Source organism: Larimichthys crocea, chromosome XVIII, assembly GCF_000972845.2.
Source record: "Larimichthys crocea isolate SSNF chromosome XVIII, L_crocea_2.0, whole genome shotgun sequence".
In the NCBI taxonomy this organism is placed as follows: domain Eukaryota; kingdom Metazoa; phylum Chordata; class Actinopteri; family Sciaenidae; genus Larimichthys; species Larimichthys crocea.
Genome location: NC_040028.1, coordinates 13,267,193 through 13,291,040, shown reverse-complemented (window position 1 = coordinate 13,291,040; position 23,848 = coordinate 13,267,193). Strand labels below are relative to the sequence as shown.

The window sequence follows — 23,848 nt, the reverse complement described above, 5'->3', positions numbered from 1 at the left end:
AAAAACTGTTTGTGTGTAATTCAGTTTTGCACAAACTAAAACTGTAACAGACGAAATTGACAGGATATGCATAGAGTAAGTGAATAACAGCTAAAAAAAAAGCACAGATAGAAATGTGAGTGAAAGAATAAAAATAGTAATAATAATACAACAGATCAAATAAATAGATAAAAGGTGGCATCTGTGGTGTATCTGGTGTTAGTGCTGTTCATTAGAGTTTAACACTGTGGCATTGCAACTTTTAATTAAATAAAATATTTACATATGTCTTCCACCACTCATGACCTGTTCGACCCCTAACAAAAAAAATATATTTTTTTTTAAAAGAGCTATGTTGTTTTATTTTGAAATGAGAAAACCGGAAGTGCGCTGTCTACTTCTCACCTGGCTTGACGCGGGGATAATTACAGTGAGTTGTTGCAAGGTAACTTCCTCCTCCAATCCTGTGTTTCTTTCTGCCTTCGTGGATTTGGGGTGCGAGTTGTGAAGCCTCGGCGAGTGCTAACGTGTGAAGAGAATATAAGGAGGGAGCAAGGATACAAAAAAAATGTATCTTTATCCTGCCTGTGCGCTGAACATCGAGTGAATTTATCACTTTTATTTTTATTTATTTAAAAAAAAAAAAATTGCAAGCCAGCGAACGACGGACGATAATGTTGGGCGTCATGTAGGCTCCGCTCTCCAGACTTTAGAAAACAAATCGGGTATGTGTCGTGAATCCTCGGGAGAGCAGAATAGTTCGACCTGCGCCAGTTTACCGAGCCCTCTTTAAAGCACTTTGAACAAATAACCCGAGAGGTAAGTTTAACCGACGCATGCATTACACTGTCATTTAAACACCGGGGCTGTCGTATTCTAACATTAAGACATTTGCGAAGTTTGCTGATGTGCAGAGGAGGAGAAAAAAAATGTGTCGTGACGTGCTCAGAAGAAATCCTGTGAGCTTTTCTTAGCAAAAATCTTGGCCTTATTATTATTATTATTATTATTATTATTATTATTATTATTATTATTGCACCCACACATATTTTTATTCACGCTCTCCGGCTTATGTTGAACAAATCCCTGCATCTTAAATCTAAGTATGATGTAGCAGCAGAGGAGTGGCCTTCACACGCACTATTATTTTTAAGTGACCGCCGCGTCAGAGAGGAGATGTTTTGGTTTAGTTGTTGTTGATAAATGGTGATGGTGAGGCTTCCCGGCCAATAAATAAAATAGACTCAAGTTGAAAACGTGAAGACTTCTCTTCTTGGTTTGCAATTTCTATTTCCAAGCTCCTCAAATTGCAGCCAGTTGTGACTTTTTAGTTTTTTTTGTCATGCAAACAGTCTTTGGGGAGGGTCGTTCCTGCTTGATCGTGTGTCTCATCATCTCATGCTGAGCACTTTCTTAACATGACAATCAGCAGTCCTTGCAGAGAGAGGTGGTGGTGGAGGAGGGGGGTGTTGTAGACATGCTTTACAGTCTGTGGTTTGAAACAAACACTTAAATATCTAACTGTGTGATTCTTAAGGAAGGTGCAAAAGTATTTATCAACATGCTTTCTCTCTTTTTTTTCTTGCTGAGGACCAAACAGGACATCCTATGTGATAGATTGCAGGGTAATTAAATGTAAAAAGCCGGGCAGATCTGCTGACGAGAAAGGTGCAAACTTCATTACAAAGGTGTTAATTCTAGCTGAAAACATTCAGAGATAATTGTGCAGATTAAAGAATGTGTGAATGTGAATGTCTCACACTCAAGTGTTCTTCCACCGAATCAACTCAATGTGCCGCGTCCTCGCTCTCACAAAATTACATTCTCACATACTAATCAGTTTTTTCTTTTTTCTTTTTTTCTCTCTGGGGGAGCATTTGCATTTGTTGTTGCTGTGTAAGCCAGTGTGATGCATTCAAGGGCTAAACCATTCAGTCGACCAAGGCTTTTAATGTATATGCATGGCTTTCTGACAGCCAAACATATGCAAGAGTAGCGTCTGGCATTGGAGACTGTTTAATCAATATGGATTAGCCATTTGAAATGAATCTGAAGAACCAGTTCAAGCTTGGATACTTCAGTTATTTTACTTAGAAATACACAATAGTGTTAGATTTGGAGATGTACTAGGTTGTGACGGGACAAGAGGAGTCACATTTATCTGTTCTGGTGAGTGTTTGTGTGGCTGCTTGGTGTTTTTGGAGAATGTAACCTCATAGCTGACCAGTCACTGAAGTCGGCCTCTTTGTTGGGCGCCTGGCGTTCTCAGTGGACTTGCGTCGCAGAGTCTGGCTGATAGTGGTCAGATAAAAAAAAAAAAAAAAGGGACGTCAGACAGTCTGGGTTGTGATATGGTTCAACTCCAGGGGATCTTGGATCCTGTTCTGTTCCGGCTGAGGTAACAGGCACCAGCATGATTGTGAGTCGCTCACCCAGCCATTGTGATTCCTCCTTCTCCCTGTGTCTCGTTCTACAACAATGTTATTGTTTGGCTTTGGGCCTGTGTCATTGTTTCAAACAGCCTCTCTGTGGTAACTTATTCCTCAACCAGGTAGGAGGTTATCTATGTCTCTGAGACAAACAATACACTCCCAACAATAGAACTGGTTTGGGGTGTCTTGGCCAGTGTTTGAAAAGAGAGCAGGCACCAGCATTAGTCTTTGCATTTGTTACAAAGATGTGTCTTATTTCTGATTCCTGACGATATTTAAGTTCAAGTAGTTTAGAGCTAAATCAATCAGTTAGCTGATCAACAGTTGTTTAAGTTGGTATGACCGCAGTGAATGATTATTTAAATTCAACTAATTATTGCTTGATTGACACATTTTCTTGGGCTGTAACCTGACAGAAAATAGCGAAAAATCCCAGTTTATTGTCACATAAGACCAAGAATATATTATTCACATCTGAGAATCTCTAAGGAAAAAAAACATGACATTTCTAGTTGACTTTGTGAAGGTCTCAACTTCTCCCATGTTGATGATTCAGTACTTTTTTTTTCATGTTTTACAAAGGTCTTTTCTTTGTCTGTAGATTTCAACTTTGGGAAATTGTTGAATAGAAAAGTTTGGGAACTTTTTTTATGTGCTGTGCTTGTCAGACTGTGAAAATAATCATTAGTTACAGCCCTACTTTGAACACAAACCATTAGACATTTGGCTCTTGATCACATTCCTACGCGGGCGTCATTCAAGTTTTTATTTCCACGTTCTGACTCCTGAATTCTTTGGCTGCACATCATCTTGGCCTTTACATCAGTGCGCTGCTCTAGCGGTTCTCTTTGCGATGGACAGGAAGCATTCATTTGCACACAGAGGTCTGAGCGTTGCAGAAAGTATTGATGGAGGGGTGGGTTAGGCCTCCAATAGCAATCATTTCTCTCCGTGCACAGTAATTTGGCAGAAGCAGCTGGCAGTTTGGGTTGGAACAATATGCAAGTGGAGGGAGAGGGAAGTGTGAGCGCCAGAAAACCCTGAGAGAGTGTGGGGAGGGAGGTGGGGGGTTATTTTGTGTGTGTGTGTGTATGCATATATATGTGTGTGTGTGTGGAATCAGGTTACACAGTCTGTCATTAACAAGAGAACTGCAGTTATGAGACCAAGATAGACTCTTTCAAGTCTGAGCAAGAGTCTGAGGCTCATCGCTCTTCCATGTAGGTGGCTCTCAAGTTAGGGAAGGAGAGGGAGGGGACACCGTATGTCTGTGTGTGTATGTGTGTGAGACGGGATATAAATGTGCATGTGTGTGTGAATGCAGGTGGGAGGAGGTGGCTGTACAATAGAAAGAGGACAGATTATATGGCTTGAAGTCTAGCTCAGAGTAGTAGCCTTTGGCTATCTCGCTTTGGTGTTTGGTCATGTATGTGTCCTATAGGTGTGTGTGTGTGTGTGTGTGCGTGCATATGCTGACTTACTAGAAAGTTTGACTAGCAACAACCCTGGCATCAGATGAGGCTGCAGAGGAGCGCAGCATGTGGGTTGCATTTGCTTCTGCTCTATGCTTGTGTCCAGCTTTTTAGAAAAGGGGCCCTCTGTCTGCAGTGTTATTTTTAGTCAAAAAAAAAAAAATCCTTGAGCCTTTTTAATAATCATCAGCCTTATGTAGCCCAAACATATCACGATGAGAAGAGCTGTCTGGGACTCGCGGGCACTGCAGTCTCAGCATGACACTGGAAGTTAGAGGGGAAACGAGAATGAGATAAAAGGCTGCCTGTGTATCTGCCAGATTTTTAGACTTGTTTCTCTGGTTGCTGTTCGGGAGCTCGCTTCTCTTCTTCTGGTGGCTCTGCGCAGACTTATTGATTTCTATTATTCTGTGTTCAAATGTGGATGAAGACCAGTGGAGACAGAGAGAAGATAGGCAAGACACTACCGTCTGCACACACACACACACACACACACACATAGATCTGCAGTGCTCATGGCTCCACTCTCCCCACACTAACCCCAGACTGCACTGGAGACAGTCTGCAATACACATTTTACGAGCCCTTCACTCGCTTCAGTGCTCTTGTCTTATCGCTCAGCTGTTAGTGGGGGAAAGTTATGGCTTTGTTTCAGTTGCTGCCTCTCTCTGATCTCATTCCCAGTACGAGGCATGGGCTCTCATTCGGTGTGGGCACTTTGTCTACGAATTGAGAATAATCTGTGTTTCATCTCTCGGGCTGTAGGGGGGTCGTAAACTGAAGCAGCTCTGAAACGATGGTAGTACTTCACTTCACATCGATGGGGGCTTGAATTAGTCCAGTCAATGCTTGAGCCAAATGGGGCATTTATAATTTGTGCTGGGCAATATAGCTGAAATCAATATCGCAGCATATACATTTTGTTTTTTGCGTAGTGTATTATGCACTAGTGCAAAATCTCTGGCTGCAACTAACAATTCATTTTTATTATCAATCTATTTCTTACAGTCCATGCTGCCATGTTTAAATTGCTTGTTTTGTTTAACGGTAGTTTCGAGTAAAAATACAGGAATAGTCGCATCAAATCAGTAGTTTAACGAATCGCTTCAGCCTTTGCAGAATCACTTGGAAAAAAAATACAATTTAGTTTAATGGGATGAGCCGTGTTCCACTTTGTCTCAACTGGTACAACAGGATAAAACTATTATCGCCGTGATTCTATTCTGCCTTAAACCAATAAAAGATAATATTATCACCCACTACTACATGCAAAGTCTTTATTTGCCCTTTCAGACATGATCATTAAAGTTTGTTTACTACTGGTCTTTTTCCTTAGAAGTCTCTACTCTCCGGAAGACCAGAAAACTCCCGGCCATAAAGACTCCACATTGGCAGCGGGATGTAATGTCCCGGGTCAGTCGTGGTACGGAGCATAGCGCTGGATACACATTGTGTTTCTGCAAGCTGTTTAATTGGTGAGTGTCGTTACAGCGGTGAATAGTTTGATCAATGTTTTGAAGGTTATCACTTTAGCCCCCTGACTCCTGTAGCTCTGCCAGGCAGGACTCAGGATCAGTCAAGACTAAACGTTGGCTGTGCTTTGAGTAGCTGTACACACAGCTCTTTGGACTGTTTACCTGATTTACTTTTTTCACAAGAAGGAAAATATGTCTAAAGGGTGTACCGTGATACAAATCAAGGTGTCCTTTTGAGAATAGTACTGCCCGAGAGCGGTGAACTTTGTGAGATGGTCGTTTGAAGAGAGAGTGTTTGTGCATTCCTCTGTTGGCAAACACAGCTAAGGGCCATAAAGACGATGTTTGAATTGGCTTTTTCAGATGTTTTGATGGCTGTGTGAAAATGAATGTCTAATTGCTATGGTGACCGCTGCGTAGAAGACTTGTTAACAATGCTGTAAAACCTTCGAAGTTGTGTCTCGCGAGACTTCCCGCAACACAAAGCCAATTTCGAACCTCTTTGAAGCGCAGAAACGACTGTCGCTGTGTAGAAATGTCAGCCTGTTTGCTTAAGTTTTGGTTTCTTTGTGCAGGTGATGTGTCTTGTGATAATGCCGAACTTGGAACAAAGGTTGTCATCGTCGTCTGCATGCTAGACTCTCCTCAGTCACCCTCTTGCCCTGAGGTGCTGTGTCTTGTCCGGACGCAAATCAAACTTTGTCACGGAAGTTTAGAGGAAACAAAGAGTGCGGCGAAAATGTTTGATTTGGACCTGGCAGAGTGTGTCAGGGTGGTGATTTTGGTGCAGAGGTGGAAGGTAGGGTGGGACTCCTGCAGGAAGAAGAGGCAACTATTGTCTCTGATTACATTTGATCTAGGCCGTGTGTGTGTGTGTGTGTGTGTGTGTGTGTGTGTGTGTGTGTGCGCGCGCGCGCTTGCCCGGGTTGTACTGTATCCATGGAACAAAAAACCTGCTCTGCTGCTGCCTACGATGAATGTCTGAGAGCGAATTGCACATAAGCAGGGGTCATTTGCATTTGATTACATTCCTCACATTGTGAAAGGAGGCAGCTGCTGAGCTACTGTGAGGGCCTGAGAGATGGAGCCCGGCTCGACGTGATGGGGCACTGCAGATTCCACAAGCTCTTCTTAGGGGCCACAGAAACCCCTCTTTCATCTGCCATTTGATGAGGCCCTTGGCCGGTGAGGTGTGTTTCCAAAGGTTAATGAGCTTTGCTTTCTCCTCAGTAGAACGATATGTCTTTCACACACAACTTTAGTGTTTGACACTGGATATCAAGAAAGGGGTCAACTTGTGTCTGAGACAAGGTCACAGCCCTACACTGAGTTCAAAATATTTCAGTACTGCTGCCAGAACACTGTTTTATACTATTTTTTTTACACCATAATCTTCTGAATTAAAAAGAACACTTTCTAAATATCACCCACTTTTAAAGGTTTGGAGCAATGTTTTGTTTGTATTTTATGCTCTACTGGCAAACAGTTTGAAGCTCAGTTGGATCAGAGGAATGCCGAAAAACCTTCTTTGCACGTTTTTCACTGAAGCAATCCTCTCTAGGTCTGATTAAACTGATCTTAACAGCATCTACGCTAGCCTCTTTAGCAGCCGCTGTGTTGTTTTCGAGCAAATTCAGACACATCATTACACGCACACATATCTGTCATCTAACCACACATGTAGCTCATGTCGCAACTAGCAGTAGTAGTAGTTCCTCATAGGACGCTGATAGGACAACTGTTTAGTCTCAAGTTCATATCGTAAAATCTGGCAGGATGGATTCTCCATTTTGTATTCTCACGTGTCGAGCTGCGTCGCACGTTTTAAGTCTACAAACCCAACTGCTCCAAATACAGCACAGTGTTTTGCTGCATTTTGGAAACACACAAAGCAGCAGCGCAGACGGATGATTTGACTTCCATCGCACGTCTCTGCTTTATTTTTTTGTGTCTGTAGTCCTACATTTCATCAGGAATTCATCACACACTCAAAACTGACATCACACAGCCTGACACAGATTTTGGAATCCGACATTTTATTAGACCCATCTTCCACAGTGTGGGGTGCAGTGAACCTGCAAGATTGTTGTTATCACACAGTGATAGTAGGGGGCCTGAAGCCGAAAGCCAAATACACAACAAGCTTTCCAGTAGATGAGAAGACCCATCAAATCTGTTGTAAACTGGTTCACCTAAACCAGAGATGGTTTGTTTGTTTGTTTTCAGGTACTATGTGTTGATATGACTGAATAACTGAAGAATTATTAACCCATCCAGATGTACTGTGCAAGCCATTCTTCTTTATGCAAAATGTTTGCACACTGTGAGGTAGTTTTGTTCGAGTTGTGTCCCTAATAGTCAAATATTATGCTTGATATCACAGGATGTACAGAAAGTCTGATGATATTTATACATAAAAATTACATTTTTTTACATACAGAGAAAAGTATTTAAGGCAATACTACTTGTGGGACTCTCAACCCTCTATCTTCCCCTCCTGGAGTTTATATCCATGCATACCTTTCCACATGTACAGGGTAACACATTTGCACACGTGCGCATCTAAACTCACCCACATATCCACGTTTACCACCTACATGCCTACGTGTACTTCTCTTTCCATCTGGCTGTAGTTATTTAACCCCATCATATATGGCCATCTCCATTCTATGAAAAAGTAACAATAGTGGCAAGGGAGCTTATAGTTGTAGTGTGTATTCCTTGATAAACTACGAAAAAGTTAAGGTTGTGTGTTCGTATAAATTAGTTTTAGTCATCCCAAGTGTTGTATTTTACTGTAGGCAGAGAATGTTTTTTCGACTGAGGTGAACGTGTTGATTTGCTGAGCTGTAGTGTGAATATAAATGTGGGCTGCTGCAAAGAGGAGGACTTTCGCCCTCAGGTCTGTATTACACCCACATCCACCTAGGAGCGAACCATCTGTGTGTCCCTGATGGCATGCTGGCACTTTGGCTGTCTGGGTCTGGAGCCGGGGACAGGGACAGGGACACGAACAGCAGGCTCCGCATTGCCCCAGTCTCTCCCTTTTTCTTCCCTCACCGCCCTGCAGTTTGCTGCAGTTTCCTTGTTGCCTGGGCTATTTGTGCCATGGTAACTGTGCCAGCCTGCCAGCTCAGACACAGATTCCACCTCTCGTCTCCCCCTTTGCCAGCATGATGACTCAGCAGCTCCTGCAGGGCTTCCAGCCTCCTCCCTCATCAACCTCAGTGATACACCATGCTCATCAGACAAAGTAGCATTTTGTCATTCTCTCCTTCATCCTGACCTGAATACAAAACAGACCAAAATAATAAAACACCCAACTAGACTAATGGGTTTTGTTTGTTTGTTGAAAGCAATTTCAACAGTCGGTTTGAAAATGTCACCTAGAGACAACAAGTGATGATAAAACAGCAGGTTTAACATGCCACTTAAAGGGAATATGTACCAATCATAAACATCCTTCTCCTTTTAGGTTCAGTTTTTTCAGCATTTGAGTGGCATGTTCAATCATCTCCATCTAATCACGTTAAGCTCTGCTCAACTTCTTAGAGGAGTGCTTATCGAGATAGCCCTCTGGAGTGGGATCACTGGAAAGTGTCTGGGGAGGAAACGTGGCGTCATAAAATGGGAGCCTTGATATGTAGGATCACTTTCAAGCCCCTCTCGCAGCACTCTGCAGGAGTCAACCGTAACATACTTCTGACCGGACTGGAGTCTATTTCAACTATTTCTCTCTGGCTTGTACACACTTTGGCTGCCTTGTGTTGAGCTCAATGTGGGTCTCTGTGTTTCCGCGCGCAGGGTCAGTGCTTACGCATCTCGGCGGCATTGATATCCTTGTACAGAATGCCTGTGGTGGAAAAACTATGTCGATTATTTACTCAAGTAAAAGCTTAAATCCATCCATCCATTTAATGTAATAGTCCTTCAGAATGTTAAGTAAAGGAACAGGAGTACTGATTATGCTTTCATACGTGCATATTAATATATATCTTATTAGTTTGTAGGTAGCCTTTAAGTGTCACAGCTTGGTTGAGATGGAACTATTTTACTACTTATGATACCCATGGTTGGTTTTATGCTTTATTAGTGTAAGATAATCACGTGGTTTGTATGTTAAAACAAAGTTACTAAGCAGGGAAGTCATTTCTTTGAAATGTGTTGGTGTGGATTATAGCATAAAGTAAAAATACCCATGTAAAGCAAAGGACTTCAACATTGTGTTCAAGTACGGTGTCTGATTTACTTTCTTCCACTCCACAATGAGTTACAGTCACTCCAATGTATAAACTACTGCCTGGCCTTTCACAGACCGAAGAATGGAGTAAAAGAGGACTCGTAATGCATTGTAAAACAAACAGCTTACTCACAGTTGTACAAATGTTCCTCCTGAATTATGCTGCGGTAAGACCCATTGGATTATTAGTTCCAACAGCAATAAACATTGGAAAAAAATATATCTTAAGTTATAATTACCGTGCGGTATTTAAACTGGTTTCCAATTACAACACCACATCAGAGAATATAGGAAGAGGGAATAAAAGGAAAGATGGAGGGGGTTGAGACAGATAGATAGAGAGGGGGGGGGAAATGAGAGCACACCCTTGGCAGGATGTCAGATCTGTGAACGCACACTGCAGAAACACTGCCAGAGAATTCAATACGCAGGGATAGAGGGTTGCAACAAACACACACACTCGCACACATTTACACACAGCGCCATAAAGTTGTCTGTTCAGATCGCAATCGGTTCTGCAGATGCTAGCCCTACCTCTCTCCTTTCCAAGAATCCCTTCTGAGGTTTCTAATATCAGGACTAGTCCTGGCTGTGTATTCATGCAAAGCTGTTAGCTGTGGATAGTTTCTGTTTGCTTTTGCAGCGAGGAGGAAAAAAAAATGTTAAGAATGTGTGCAAATACATACATAAATACATGTTAGAAGGCCAGGCCATCAGGTTTTTCCAATGCATACTGATACATTTGCTGTGTACATAACAGCGAGCAGCATAACTAGCTGCTTGGCCGTCAGCATGCTGCTCACTGCTCATGATAGCTTATTTAAGACAAAGTGTCTGCGTGGGAGAGATGAATTGAGACCGATCATTTCAGTGCCCCGTCGAGTGTCGTTCAGCAGCAAATGTAAACAAAAAAAAAACGCAGCAAATCATTTACCTACACTAATTGAAGCTGTTAAATGGAGCCTCATGACATGCTCTACTTAGTTAATTGAGGTGAGTTATTGATCTGTCAGCAGCGTTTTGCTCTTTGTTGTCTTTCTCCGTGAGTGATATATGAGTCAGTATCAAGATAAGCAGTCAGACAGAATTTCCAGGCTCTAGTGTGTGATCCAGACTATTGTCTTTTACTTCTGTCTTTATCTCTTCATCCTGTCTCCTCCGGCCCTTCTGGTTTCACCGCAGCCCCCACTGCGCCGCCGCCACCACCAGCATGGTGCCCTTCTTCGCGCTGTCCCCCTGGGCGCTGACACCAGACACCTCCTTGTCCCACTTCCCCCCGCCCCCCCTTTTTTTTTTTTAGCCTACCTCGCTGTTGCAGCCCACACGTCTCTCCCACATTGGCCCCGTTCTCTGCCCTTCTCTGACCCACTGTCCCTCAGTTGCCCCCTGGCTATACCTCCCATGCCTCCTCGTGCCTGCCTGTTCCCTGCCCTCCCCCCATTGCTGCTCCCCACTTCCCTCCCTTGGTCCAAGGGGAGCAGGCAGAGCTCCTGATTATCTCTGTGTGGCAGCCTCTGTTTTGTGCTCTGATTAAAGGAGCAGCATGTGGCCTGTGTGCGAGCGGCCCCGTACAGACGCCGCCGTTGGGCTAAAGCTAACATTACGTGCTTAATCATTTATGTCTGGGAGACGGGCACAAAAGCCCGGAGGGGGTGGAGGTAACGGATTGAGGGGCTGGTGGGGGGTGCAATGGGGTATTTATCATTGGCACAGATGCACTCAGGCGCACATGCTTCCAAGATAACAGCCCCGGTGCTTAGTATGGCATAAACGGGGCACGCTGCAGGCGATGATGCCTCTACAAAACTCACATATCATCCTCATAAAATTGGTAGTTTAGGGGCAGGAGGGGTGGGTTCCCCTTAAGTTTACAGTGAGTTAAACTGGTGGTCTGTTTAAAATCTGGCACCGCGTAAAGCAAACAAACAAACATAACTATACAGCGTATGTGGACGCTTCCACAGACGCATTAAATATTGAAGGATTAGACTGTCTCCAGGTCTCTAAACGATAGTATTTGGGCACCCACACTCCTTCTCCCCGCTGTGCTCCTCTGCTCTTTCTCCTCCTCCTCCTCCTCCACCTCCTCCTCCTCTCTCGTCTGTCTGCTCCTCTCCCCTCACTGCCAAGCAGCCTGTCCCTCCAACACACACACACACACACGCACACACACACACACACATCAACACGCACACACACACGCAGAGGCAGCCAATAGGAGAGCACCAGTCTCCCCATTGCTTGCCACTCAATGCCTTGTTGCCAGGACAACAAGAAGGCATGGGACCCACTTTACTTCAGCATTTTAAACTTGGTGTTGACTCTTTTTTTTTTTTCTTTCTTTCCTGAAAATAAGAAGAAAAGGTCTCCCTCTGCAAAATTGCTCTCTCTAATACTCTTAGGTCGACAGCAAAATCCCGTTGTTATCTGTCTCTTGTCTCTCTTGGTCTTCTGTCTCACTGAACACTGTCCCCGAAAGATGTTTTACAAAAATACAAAAAGCAATCTAATGCATCAATATAAAAATTTAAGCCTTTAAAGCCTTAACTGTGGATACGATTTCAGCCCATTCACTGGAGTGCAGCCGTAATTTTTTTTTGTTTCTCTTCTCTCCCCTTTAGGTCTACCATGACGGCTGGGGACATGTTTCTTTTGGTTGTGATTGTCATGGTCCTTCCCTGTTCTAGCTTGGAAGGTAAGTGTCTTGTCACGAAATAGGCAGCTTGTCACACCAGACTTAAAGGACAGATTTTTTTTTTTGCTGCAGGGAGGAGAGGTTTCTGCTTGCATAAATACAGACAGGATCTTGTTGAATTTAGCTCTTGTTACTGCAAAAGAACAAGATTACAGTAGGTCATGCACTGTCACTGGAGATCCCGAGCACATACACTAACAGGAAAGATGTGTACGTCTGTGTCCTCACATCTTCTTATACTCCAGTTAACACGCACGCAATCTTTCAGCCTCTGTGTCTTTTTCTGTCCCCCTCAAGTCTCTTGTGCATAGACCAAAAATTCACACAATTTTTTTTTTCTTTCCCCGCCCCTCCTCAGTCTGTCTCCCTCTCTCATCTGCTGTCTCACAGTGTTATTTTAAACAACTGCAGTGGCGGTGGATTGCAGTGGAAAGTAGAGGGGTTTTTTTTAGGGTGGCAAGCCACACTTGTCCTCATCCTTACATTAGATGCACGCATTGTTACAAAAGGGATCATCTGTTGTCAGATTAAAGTCCTCCTAAGAACTATAAAACTATCTTCAGTGATGATTTCGCACCTGTTCCATATTTGTTTTTTGTTCTTTTGTAGGTAATGTGAGAAACTCTGAATGTTTGTGTGACGGAGCATCCTGCAGCAGTGGGGACCGGTGTTTCGGCCAGCAGTGCTTCACCTCCCAGTCCATACTAAACGGGACAGCGGTCCTCCAGAAGGGCTGCATTGTGGCTAATGAGGAAGGGCTCTTGCGCTGTGGAAGCCCACCAACTCCAGAGCTGGTAGTAACGTGCTGCTACGGGGATTTATGTAACATGAACGTCTCCTTGCAGTCACCACTGAAAGGTGAGGTGTTAGCACTGTATGCTGACAAGTCCCTTACCTGAATTTCATCCTTCAGTCTACGGGCAAATGAAGAAAGTGTCATTCTACTATCCTTTTCCATATTTTGTGCCATCTCAGTGTTGCAGAAAGCTGTGCTGGTTGGAAGCATAGACATATTTGACACTTTGAAAACCACTGTATTAACCAGCCTACCAATAACTTCACACGTCTGAATAACTGCCCAAGGACTGTAGACTCGTTAATCAGTCAACAGTGTTAGCTGCATTAGGCGATGTGACACAATATTACTGCACATATTTACTACATTATTATACTTTATTACATGATGTGGCAAATATGTGCAAGATCACACACAAGATGATGATGTTCTGTCGCTTAATGCAATGAACTGTGCTCCTCCTCAAAACTTTACATTCTGTTACAGTTTCATTTGAATAACTAATTTAAACAGCACCACTTTGTAAAACATCATATCGTTGCATTATGATTGAATGAAATTATGAAATTATACACATAAATGTATAAAAATTCAGGTTGGGAGGGCATCCTAAATTATTTTATATTGTTTTATTTCAAACAGGAAAATATCTAATTTTGTGTCAAAGCCCGTACAATTAAACTTCTGCCTCAGCCTCTTCAGCTTTACAGCGATACAATCGAACTTGCATGTTGTTGTTTTTTTCTCAGTGAATGCCATTTAATTTAATGGGCTACTAATAGTATTGCTCTAATGGGTTTCCCCATATCTCCATTTCCTCTTATCAGATATAGAACTGTCTGCCGGCAGACCAGTCCTCAGAGACCAGGACTGTGTGTGCGAGGGCGGCGTGTGTGAGCGTGACCATCGCTGTTCGGGCCAGCAGTGTTTCTCCTCGCTGAAGATGATTGATGGGGTGGCCGTCCAACAGAAGGGCTGCCTGAGGGACGACGAGGAGGGCAGAGCCACCTGTGCCATGCCACCCTCATCGGCCCATGTTGTCAAGTGCTGCCAGGGCCATCTGTGTAACATGAACGTCACTGTGCAAGCTCCAGGGAAAGGTGACTTTGTACACATTGTACACATTTCCCTTGGCTGCCGTTCACCATAGACCTTATGTCACTTAAGACTGTGCAAAATGTTTGTCTGAATTGTCTGACAGAACACATTTCTATACTGTTGCAAGAACTGCTTTAACCATTTCTCGTCTTGTTCTTGAATCTTTTGCAGAGGAGGAAGTAAAAGCCCCGATCAGAGAGGAGCATGAGTGTGTGTGTGAGGGCAGCTCGTGTGCATCAGGAAATCGCTGCATGGGCCACCAGTGTTTCTCATCTCTAACAGTCAGCACCGGCTCCCTGGTGTACCAGAAAGGCTGCTTCAAGGTCTACGAGCAGAGTACATTGACCTGCAAGACCCCACCTTCCACAGAACAGATCGTAGAGTGCTGCCATGGGCACCTGTGTAACATGAACAGCACTGTGGAGCTGCCTGTTAAAGGTACAGTACTATGCTACCCAGAATGCATCACAAGTACAGACTGAGAACAGTTTTCTGTGCCTTTTCTAGCAAAGATGCTCAAGAGCTCCATCTGTTGATTTCAGCATTGAACTCCATTCAGAATAGGATTCATCACGTGGGTTAGTTATTACAGTTTTAGACAAAGTAACACATATTCATTCCTCGCCAGAGGAGAGGGCTACGCCATCGGCTGTGAAATTGTCTGTCACGACTGTTCTGGATGGTTTCCGTTGGCCCGGGTTACACCTCTGTGTGGTCACACTCCTGGCACCTTATGAAAAAGAAATGGGGGAGACGGTGGGCAAACCAAAGAGAGGTTTTGAATATTATTAAGTCATGGTCCACTTCTTTACTCTGTCCTCTCGGAGGCTGTCAGAGCTGGCTGACAGGAGCCCAGAGGGTGAAGCCACCTGGGACTGAAAGAGAGGGAGGCATCTATACGCAGAGCTGCTGTTGCCTGTTGTGTTTATTTAACCTTTTACTTTTCTCTCTACAGGCGCCTTATATATTATATTTTATGAATAAATATTTATCCCTAAAGTATCATAGCGTTATATTTTTATTTATGCACTTGGGGATTAGATGAGAGCTAAATAAAAGTTGCAAATTGGAAATATTTATGATGACTTGACATAACTTGGTTGGAGTTTTTTTTGCAAACTTCCACTGTCTTGTTACATTGCCACATATAAAAAATACTTTTTTAAATGCTCTATATAAATGAATCACATCCCATGTGTTTGGTTTAAGGCTAGTGAGTTTCTGAAAAGGGTGGCTGGTTATGTGTATGTGGGAAAAAACAGTTCATTATTCGAGTAGTTGAGAAAAGGGGATCATTGTCTGTGCTGCAGGCAGAGCTGAGCAGTCTTTCCTCTGGAATGTTTGGAAAGTGTGAATGGTGGTCAGTTCTTCAGACTGGCCTCTGCTGACTTGATGAGACCCTTTCTGTGTGGGTGTGGGCGTGTGTGAATGCTTATGCGCATGTGTATGCTGTGTGTGTGTGTGTGTGTGTGCACCCCCACCCTTAACCGGTTCCTTCAGAAGCTCTGCAGAGCTGCAAACCTGTGATTTGTGCATGGTCGAGCCTCAGTATGTGTGGTCCTGTCAGGGGGGAAAGCAGGAAGAAAGAAAAGTTTTCCGTCAACATACAGATGTTTGATGCTGAGTTACTTAGGCAATCATACAGCAGTCTTTAAAAAACTCAAGCTGTCTTTAGTGTTCCATAATTGTTGACCTAACATTTTGAAGAAAAGTCATGTTGTAAATGTTTCTCTCCCCTCACAGCTGATGAGCTATCCAACTACAGCGCGACCACACTGGCCATCGTCATCGTGGCACCCATCGTTGTCCTTATCGTCCTCTCTGCTATCGCTATCTTGGTGTTCAGACGCATCCACCACAACCAAATGGAGAGGCTTACGTCACGAGATGCTGAATATGGAACTATCGACGGCCTCATAGCATCCAATGTCGGGGAGAGCACTCTGGCGGTGAGTAGAAAGAGTGGTTAAGAAACGCTGCTCGAGGTGTATTTTAACCGACTGCTGTGCTGAATAGTAAGCCAGATAATCTGTTATAACTCTTCCCCTCTATGCTAGCTGCCATATTGTCTACTGTAGGTCTCATAAACTGGCTGCAACCCCGAGTGAGGCGCATAACGCCTGCTGTATGAATCAGTGAATATACTGAAAACTGTGGAGTGCCTCCATTTTCTGGGTAACAGAGTTAGTTTGACAGAGCCAATGTCAATAAGCACCTAAGAAGGAAACTATGGAAAGATACTTAAATTGAGTATAACTTGATATATCAGAAATGTGCGCCGTGACCACAGCTGTATTATGTAAGAAAATATGTCTCGATCCAGGACTCTGTAAAAAAATTATAAAACGTTAAATAACTTGCTTGCCTGAGGTATTTTACATTACATTAATTTAGATTCAGTCCCATCAATCTTTCTGAGTGACAGATCCTTTTTGATTTCGGGTGGTATGGTGGCTCTTTTCTCTGTGTACCGACAACAGAGTTGGAAAACCCCCTTCTAAAATGATGTGTTGTGTTGACTCATGGGATTCAACTGAGGAGTTAAAACACTGTTGGTTTAGTGGTGACTTCCGCCTCTTCTTTGTAGACAAACGCACAGAAAACCTTTTTTTTTATCTGTGTTTAAATCCAGATTTCTGATCAAGGCAGTCAAATGGTGGGACTGTAATCAACAGTTTAATCTTCATATACTTCATAACAAGACACAAGTAGTGAGTCGAAGACAATTTGCAGCAGTTCAAAGAAATCAGCCGTTTATCCAGTCTGGTTGCATCACACAATATTTATGAATTAGTTAAAGGACTCACATTGTGATGGGAGCAAACACATAAAAGGAGTGAATCACTAAATGTGTGGTACAAAAAAATCCCCAAAGCCTCATGTTTGGTTTAGTAAATGTTCTAAAATTATAGATAGATACACTGTACAGACAGACAGATATATTACAGTGCTCAGTGTCATTGTTAGGTCAACATGTGCAAGAGCTGTCTCCAAAAATGATTAAATCCAGCACCTCTGAACTTCCCAGAACATAATCGCAAGAGTTATTTGGTCATTATTATGCAACACGTCACGGCTGCATGTACATGAAATGTGTGTATGTGTGTGTGTCTAGGTGGGTGGTGCTATTGCTGGAATGAAATTATTGTTTTGCATCTTCTCTGTCATTTACCAGTCTGTTAGTGGAATGCTTTTTGCTATTTATTTTCTCTCCACTCAAGCGCAGAGAGTTTTCTGCAGAGTGGTTTGTGTTTTTGAGGCCCACAAAACTGCTCCAGAGTTTAGGTGGAGTCCTGTGGTTAGCGTTTAGTCTGAAAGACAACCCAGCACATTCACTGGCTCACCCACTGTGTAATCAAGTTCAGCAGAAACTTGCTCGCAGTCGTAGCTTGTGTCCTAACAAAATATATAGCTGTTACAGTCCATTTTGTGATCCTATAACCTCCCGAAAACATCAATCATACATTAAGATACATTAAGTAAAGCATTTATTTCACAACTCCTTGCTAAAATGTGTCTCCTTTAGCTGTCGCACAACATGGAATGTCTTGTGTAAACATATCTAGATTCCTCAAAGCTGAGATTATCCCATTTATCTAACGTAACGACATGTACAACTGTTATTAAGTATGATTGTGTGTGTGTGTGTCAGAAATGGCTGATTTTGGCTTTCTTTCAAGCCATTTCCAAAGTCCATCATTGCTCTTGGCAATGGAAAGCCCAAATATGGAGCCACAGAATGTTTGTTTCAGCATAATTAAAAAGTGTTTGGCAGCACCGTGAGAAAGATTATTAGGAGCAGTGGTGTGGCTGTGAAAAGCGAATCAGACTGAAACACATGTGCTCGTCTCTCTGCAGCCGGCTGCCCAGAAGTCGTCTCTGATTATAATGATATTGCAGTGTTCTGATTGCATCCTGCTGCTTAACAGCTTGGCCCCTTTTACCCACCTAAAAACAATTCTCCTGTACCAGAGACAGGGATTTAAACTCTGTGCAGAGTAACTCATCATTTCATTTTATAGCCTCCGACCTGTATTCCTGTGTTGTGATTCCAAATTGTCTCTCAGGCAGCTCTTGCATTATGCATCTGTTTATCTGAGGCATCACTCTTCTCTGTTGTTTTTCAATCCTCGTCCTCCCCTCCCAGTTAAGTCGTTTTGTTTTGCTCAGCAGCTGCTGACTCCGTTGCTGTGTACTGCCCTCCTGTGTCGACACCGGGATGCTGCATGTCTTTACAGCCAAGTTAAAAATAAAAAGGCTTAGCAGCATTGCGCCTGTTTTCGAGTCTGGCCCTTGGATTAGATAAAATCTCCAGCACCCACACCAGTCACCAGGGAGGGGGTGGCACTTCTGTTGTTTACTCAGCAGGGGGCACTCCGCACCTCCAGCACAGACACACACCCACACACACACACACAATATCCTGGCACACACACACACAGCTTGCCCCCCTCCATCTCATGTGGGTGCCACATCAAAGACGGCCTGCTTGTATTCGTCTCCATCTGAGTCCCAGATGCTCCTTATTTCATCTATTTTTTTTTTTTTAAGGCTCGAGCCACGGGATTCCTTTGGGGAGGTTTTCATTCAAATAGCTCAGTCGCAAATACACACATACAAAAAAAAACCAACAACATGTAAATATACAAGCTCCTTACTGTTTTTCTCTCTCCCAGGATCTGCTGGATCACTCCTGCACTTCAGGAAGCGGTTCAGGACTCCCTTTCCTCGTTCAAAGGACCGTTGCACGACAAATCACACTCAATGAGTGTGTGGGTAAGTGTCCTGTTTAAGACTACTTTCACGTTAACAATAGCACAGCCTCAGAAAACTCAGCCTCCACTTTCATTTCAATGACGCACTCCCACTGTGCCTAACACAGGGAATCCTGGCAAAGAATGCTGCAAAGTCCCGGTAAAAACGTGGCTTATTTTTGAGCTGTACACTATTACAGTATGTGGATGGACCTGTATATGAGATACAATACTTTATAGTATGTGATGGTTCTCCTGTATACCTCATTTGACAGAGGAGCAACTGATTCCTTAGTAACTTATTGTATCCCACAGTCCCTTGACTGTCCCTTGAAGGAGTATAACCTTCTGATGAGCTCTCTGATATTTAAAAAAAGGCCAGCCAGTACATGCAATACTAGTGTTTTAACTACTTTATTTATTTTATTAATGTGCAACAGTTCCAGTATTCAGATCCCTAGAGGAAATTATTGCAATTGTTGTTTTGATTTGTGAGACTGGTTGTAGCATGATAAGAGAAAATATTACCAACAGGAATCCTGTTTTCAAACAGACAGACATGTTGTCATAGTTACATTGCATTGCTGCAGTTGGTAGTTGCCTTCAAGTTAAACAAACTAATTAAACAGAGAATTTAGTTCAACAAATAAGATGAGCACGAATTGGTTTTTGGCCACAAGAGGGCAGCAAAACAAACTGACATTTAAACAGACACCACAAGCAGGGTCACCAACCAAACACGTTAATCCTTTCATACCGACAGCAAACATAAATTTATCCTGTGTTTTTCTGCTCCTCCCAGGTAAAGGCCGTTACGGCGAAGTGTGGAGGGGTCAGTGGCAGGGAGAGAGTGTCGCAGTCAAAATCTTCTCCTCTAGAGACGAGAAGTCCTGGTTCAGAGAGACCGAGATCTACAACACAGTGCTGCTGAGACACGAGAACATCCTGGGTACGTACCGTACCATATTTTATGTATTTGGACACTGCAAGCTGTGAGAATCTGTACTGTGGGACACAATAAAGATCAGCAGTTTTTAATATCCTGCTGCCACTCATCCCTGTGTAAAGATACCTTTATTTAGATAGATATTTGTCACTTGATTTAAAAGTCAGAAATACTTTATTTATTGTACTGTATTGTGCAAACATCTCCCATTAGTTACATACTTTTTATTGATTGCATCGATATGTCTCTCTCAAATTAGGCTTCATAGCTTCAGACATGACCTCGAGGAACTCCAGCACTCAGCTGTGGCTGATCACTCACTTCCATGAGATGGGCTCCTTGTATGACTACCTTCAACTCAGCACCCTGGATGCATCCAGCTGCCTCCGCATGGCACTCTCCATTGCAAGTGGCCTGGCACATCTCCATGTCGAGATCTTCGGCACTCAGGGCAAACCGGCCATCGCCCACCGAGACCTGAAGAGCAAAAATATATTGGTTAAAAAGAACGGACAGTGCTGCATTGCTGATCTTGGTGAGAACATTGACACATCGATAAATACGTTATTTAGATTTATTTATGTTTGATGTTGGATGTACTTTTAATATCTTAACAAGGCTTCACCTGCTGAGCCATGTGTTTTAAACTTACCTGTGCAGCTAAACAGGTCAGATCTTTATTTGTAAATGTATAGAAAATAGAGCACAATAAAACTAGAACATTTACATTAGATTAAATGGTGCAGCTAAAGAAACACTTTCACATTCTGTGTAAACATAATTTAGCTTCAATAAAGAGCAGCTAAATGCTGATGCCTCATAAACGTCAGATGATTTTAACCATCTTTAAGCCGCTTTAAGTGGTTAACTGAATGTTATGGTTTATGGGCATTGTATAAGAGATACATTTGCAGCATTATCTCTCTCTACTGACATCTTCTGAGACATATTTATTGTCAATTTAGGGAGAAAACTGTTGCTAAGCGTACCACTCGGCTGTAATCAAAAACACATTTGTGGACCTTAGAGCACTTCATCAAATACACCGGTGTTCCATTTGGAGATACTTTGATAAAAATAAATTCAGGTACAAGCCATAACCTGGTGACAGACTCAAAGTGTTTACAAGCTCGATGTAATAATGTAATAAAGTCTGTTCGGGATGACGCATTTTGCTGTCTCGACCAAACATGGTGGCTGTTGTTTATCTCCCAGGCGAGATGTTCTTATGTCTGAGTACATCCTGTGTGGGTAAACAGGACTGTTTGGGACAAACAAGTAGTGTGAGTCTGATGATTGCAAAAGTTTCATGGTCTATTATGCAGCTTAGACAAGTACGATGTGGAAACATGGAAAACATCCAGTGCACATCCCTTGTACATTGCAGTGAAATAGGAGACTTCAGTTGAAGTAGTTGAACTTTTTAAAATAGAAAATAGTTGCATGTAGATAAATTCCAGATTCTCAATGAAGGGGAGAAGCAGGAGATAATTTTAAAATGTATTTCAGACAAAAATGATAGTCCCTTTGTACATCTTTTGTCTTGAGACGATCTTTAAAGCGAACTGTGTTTTCATTATAGGTCTGGCGGTCATGCATTTTCAAGACACCAACGAGCTGGATGTTGGGAACAACCCTAAAGTGGGCACAAAGCGCTACATGGCCCCTGAGGTGCTCGATGACTCCATCCAGATGGACTGTTTTGAGTCCTACAAGAGAGTGGACATCTGGGCTCTGGGCCTCGTCCTGTGGGAGATCGCCAGGAGGACAGTCAGCAATGGTCAGTAAATCTTTTACACAACATGGTCCCCAGTTACATCAACTGGGCCATGTGTTGGGCTTGTATATTGCAAACTTTGTGGTTCTCTTCTGAAGTTAAAGCAGTGATGTGTTGCGCTGCTTTAACTTAAGAAGTAAAAGCTTTTCTGCTATTCATAAAGAGATTTGGCCTTCATACACACTTCAGCCTCCACTGTTTGTGGTCTGTCAAAAGCCAGAGTCATCTTATGTGTAATAAAACCTAGTTCCTCCATTCACTTTCAACTGCCTTTATTGCTTTAAAATAGGAGCTGGGCTTTTAGCAACACTTAACATATTGATTTACCCCATACACAGTAACCTCACATCTATATTTCGTCCCATGGCTGCACTTGAGAGCAAGTGAAGGGCAGAAAGCCACAACATGAATCCTTTTTCATACACCTAAATGTGTTTTATGTTCGTCATTTGTCAGCATAGCTTGTATTTTACACTTAGTTTTAAGTGACCCTGAAAGTGAATCCTTGTCTCCTCTGCTCTGCTCTGCTTGTAGGCATTGTAGAAGACTACAAGCCACCTTTTCACGACGTCGTCCCAAGTGATCCCAGTTTTGAGGATATGAAGAAGGTCGTGTGTGTGGACCAGCAGAGGCCCAACATCCCAAACAGATGGTTTTCAGACCCAGTAAGTAAAATTCAAACTGTGATTACGAAACGCATAACCTCATATCCAGGAATAAAATAGTTGTGATGATATAATATTGACAAGGGACGTGCAGATGGACTTATTTCTCCTTATTCATTTTCAGACTTTAACCTCCATGGCTAAACTCATGAAGGAGTGCTGGTACCAGAATCCATCAGCAAGATTAACAGCGCTACGCATCAAAAAGACTCTCACTAAGATCGACAACTCTCTGGACAAAATCAAAACAGACATTTGAGCCTGTCTCAGGACGAAGAGGCAGACACACTAAAGGCCTTTGAAGACATCCAGAGGGTGGAGCATCTTAGAGGAATCTCAAAAGACAAGAGACTCGATGGGTTCAGTGCCCTTATAGTGGCACAGACCTGTATTTATTTTAAAAGACTTGGCAGGACACATTTTGGCATCCAAAGATGGCTTATCGGGCATTTTTGAGACTGCCAATTGTTATGAAAATAGGAAAATATCTATTCAAATCATGACATAGGAGCTGGACTGTTAGCAATGTTGTTCAAGGAAGAAACTGTTAACTGGGCATTTGAGTAGGCTTGCTTTTAAAAAACAAACAAAAAAACTTTTTTTTTTATTTGAAAAAAGTCTGAACATATTAGCAATTTCACTTTCTCTCTTTTATTGTACTGCATTGTTCATTTGCATTGTGGTGGATTCATTTTTTTTTTTTTTAAAGAGAAGTCAACTTGCCAATTGAATTTGCCATTTTAATCTGCATTTTTTTTTTTAAAACAGTGATCACAGTCTCATCGTAATGTTATCTTTTACCTTGTGTGTCATGCAACTCTGCTTACAATGCTGTCAGAACAACTTTCTTTGGCTCTCACCAATCATGTAACATTTATTTGTACAGCTGCGTCAATGGCACTGTTCTTTTACTGAGATATCGTCCAACTAAAGGTACTCTGTCGCAAACCTTTTGTATATCACCATGACTTTTACATTGAATTATGTACTTGTTCTATGTTTTGTTTCTTCAGCTTTACAGAGACAAATGCTAAAAGAACAAATAAAATATCTGCTAGATGATGCTAAAGTCTATTCCTCCAGAGGCCTGTAAGTAAGCCTGTATACTGTCTTAACGCGTGCATTGTTGTCTTAATGCGTGCATTGTCAAGTAAATGAAGTCAAACTTCAGCCTTTTTTTATTTCTTTAACATTTTATATCAATTAGTGATTTATATGAATTAAATAGAAAAAAAATGTGTTATCTGTCTCATTTGTTTGTCTTGTCAGTCCACCACTTTGAATCCAGACTGAAATATCTCAACAACTATTGGATGAATTAAGATGCACAGGCATTCAGGGTCCTCAGGGGGATGAATCGCACTGACTTTGGGGATCTTGCCACCAGCAGGTTGACACTTTTGGTTTTTAGTCTCGTTTGCATGCACTGCATTTATTGGTATGCGGATTCATGGTGCCCCAGTTGATGTAGCCTGACATGCAACACATCTTTGAGAAGAGGACTGGACTTAGTTGTAGA

General features: G+C 42.6%; 1 protein-coding gene across 2 annotated transcripts; it reads left to right on the top strand.

The window, feature by feature from the left end:
- The first annotated feature begins 391 nt into the window (after positions 1 to 391).
- Positions 392 to 23,392, top strand: LOC104920073 (activin receptor type-1). 2 transcript variants are annotated; one of them, XM_019259847.2, is made up of 13 exons: positions 392 to 798; positions 5,220 to 5,358; positions 12,220 to 12,293; positions 12,903 to 13,151; positions 13,917 to 14,189; positions 14,359 to 14,625; positions 15,931 to 16,136; positions 18,864 to 18,963; positions 19,744 to 19,890; positions 20,147 to 20,422; positions 21,470 to 21,667; positions 22,199 to 22,329; positions 22,454 to 23,392. In XM_019259847.2, exons 2-13 carry the CDS (start codon positions 5,288 to 5,290, stop codon positions 22,586 to 22,588), a joined length of 2,127 nt encoding a protein of 708 aa, XP_019115392.2. In that variant the 5' UTR covers positions 392 to 798; positions 5,220 to 5,287; the 3' UTR covers positions 22,589 to 23,392. The 2 variants fall into 2 exon arrangements, with proteins under 2 accessions (XP_019115392.2, XP_010730530.2); XM_010732228.3 differs by lacking the exon at positions 5,220 to 5,358 and having other exon boundaries at positions 393 to 798.
- Positions 23,393 to 23,848: the final 456 nt, after the last annotated feature.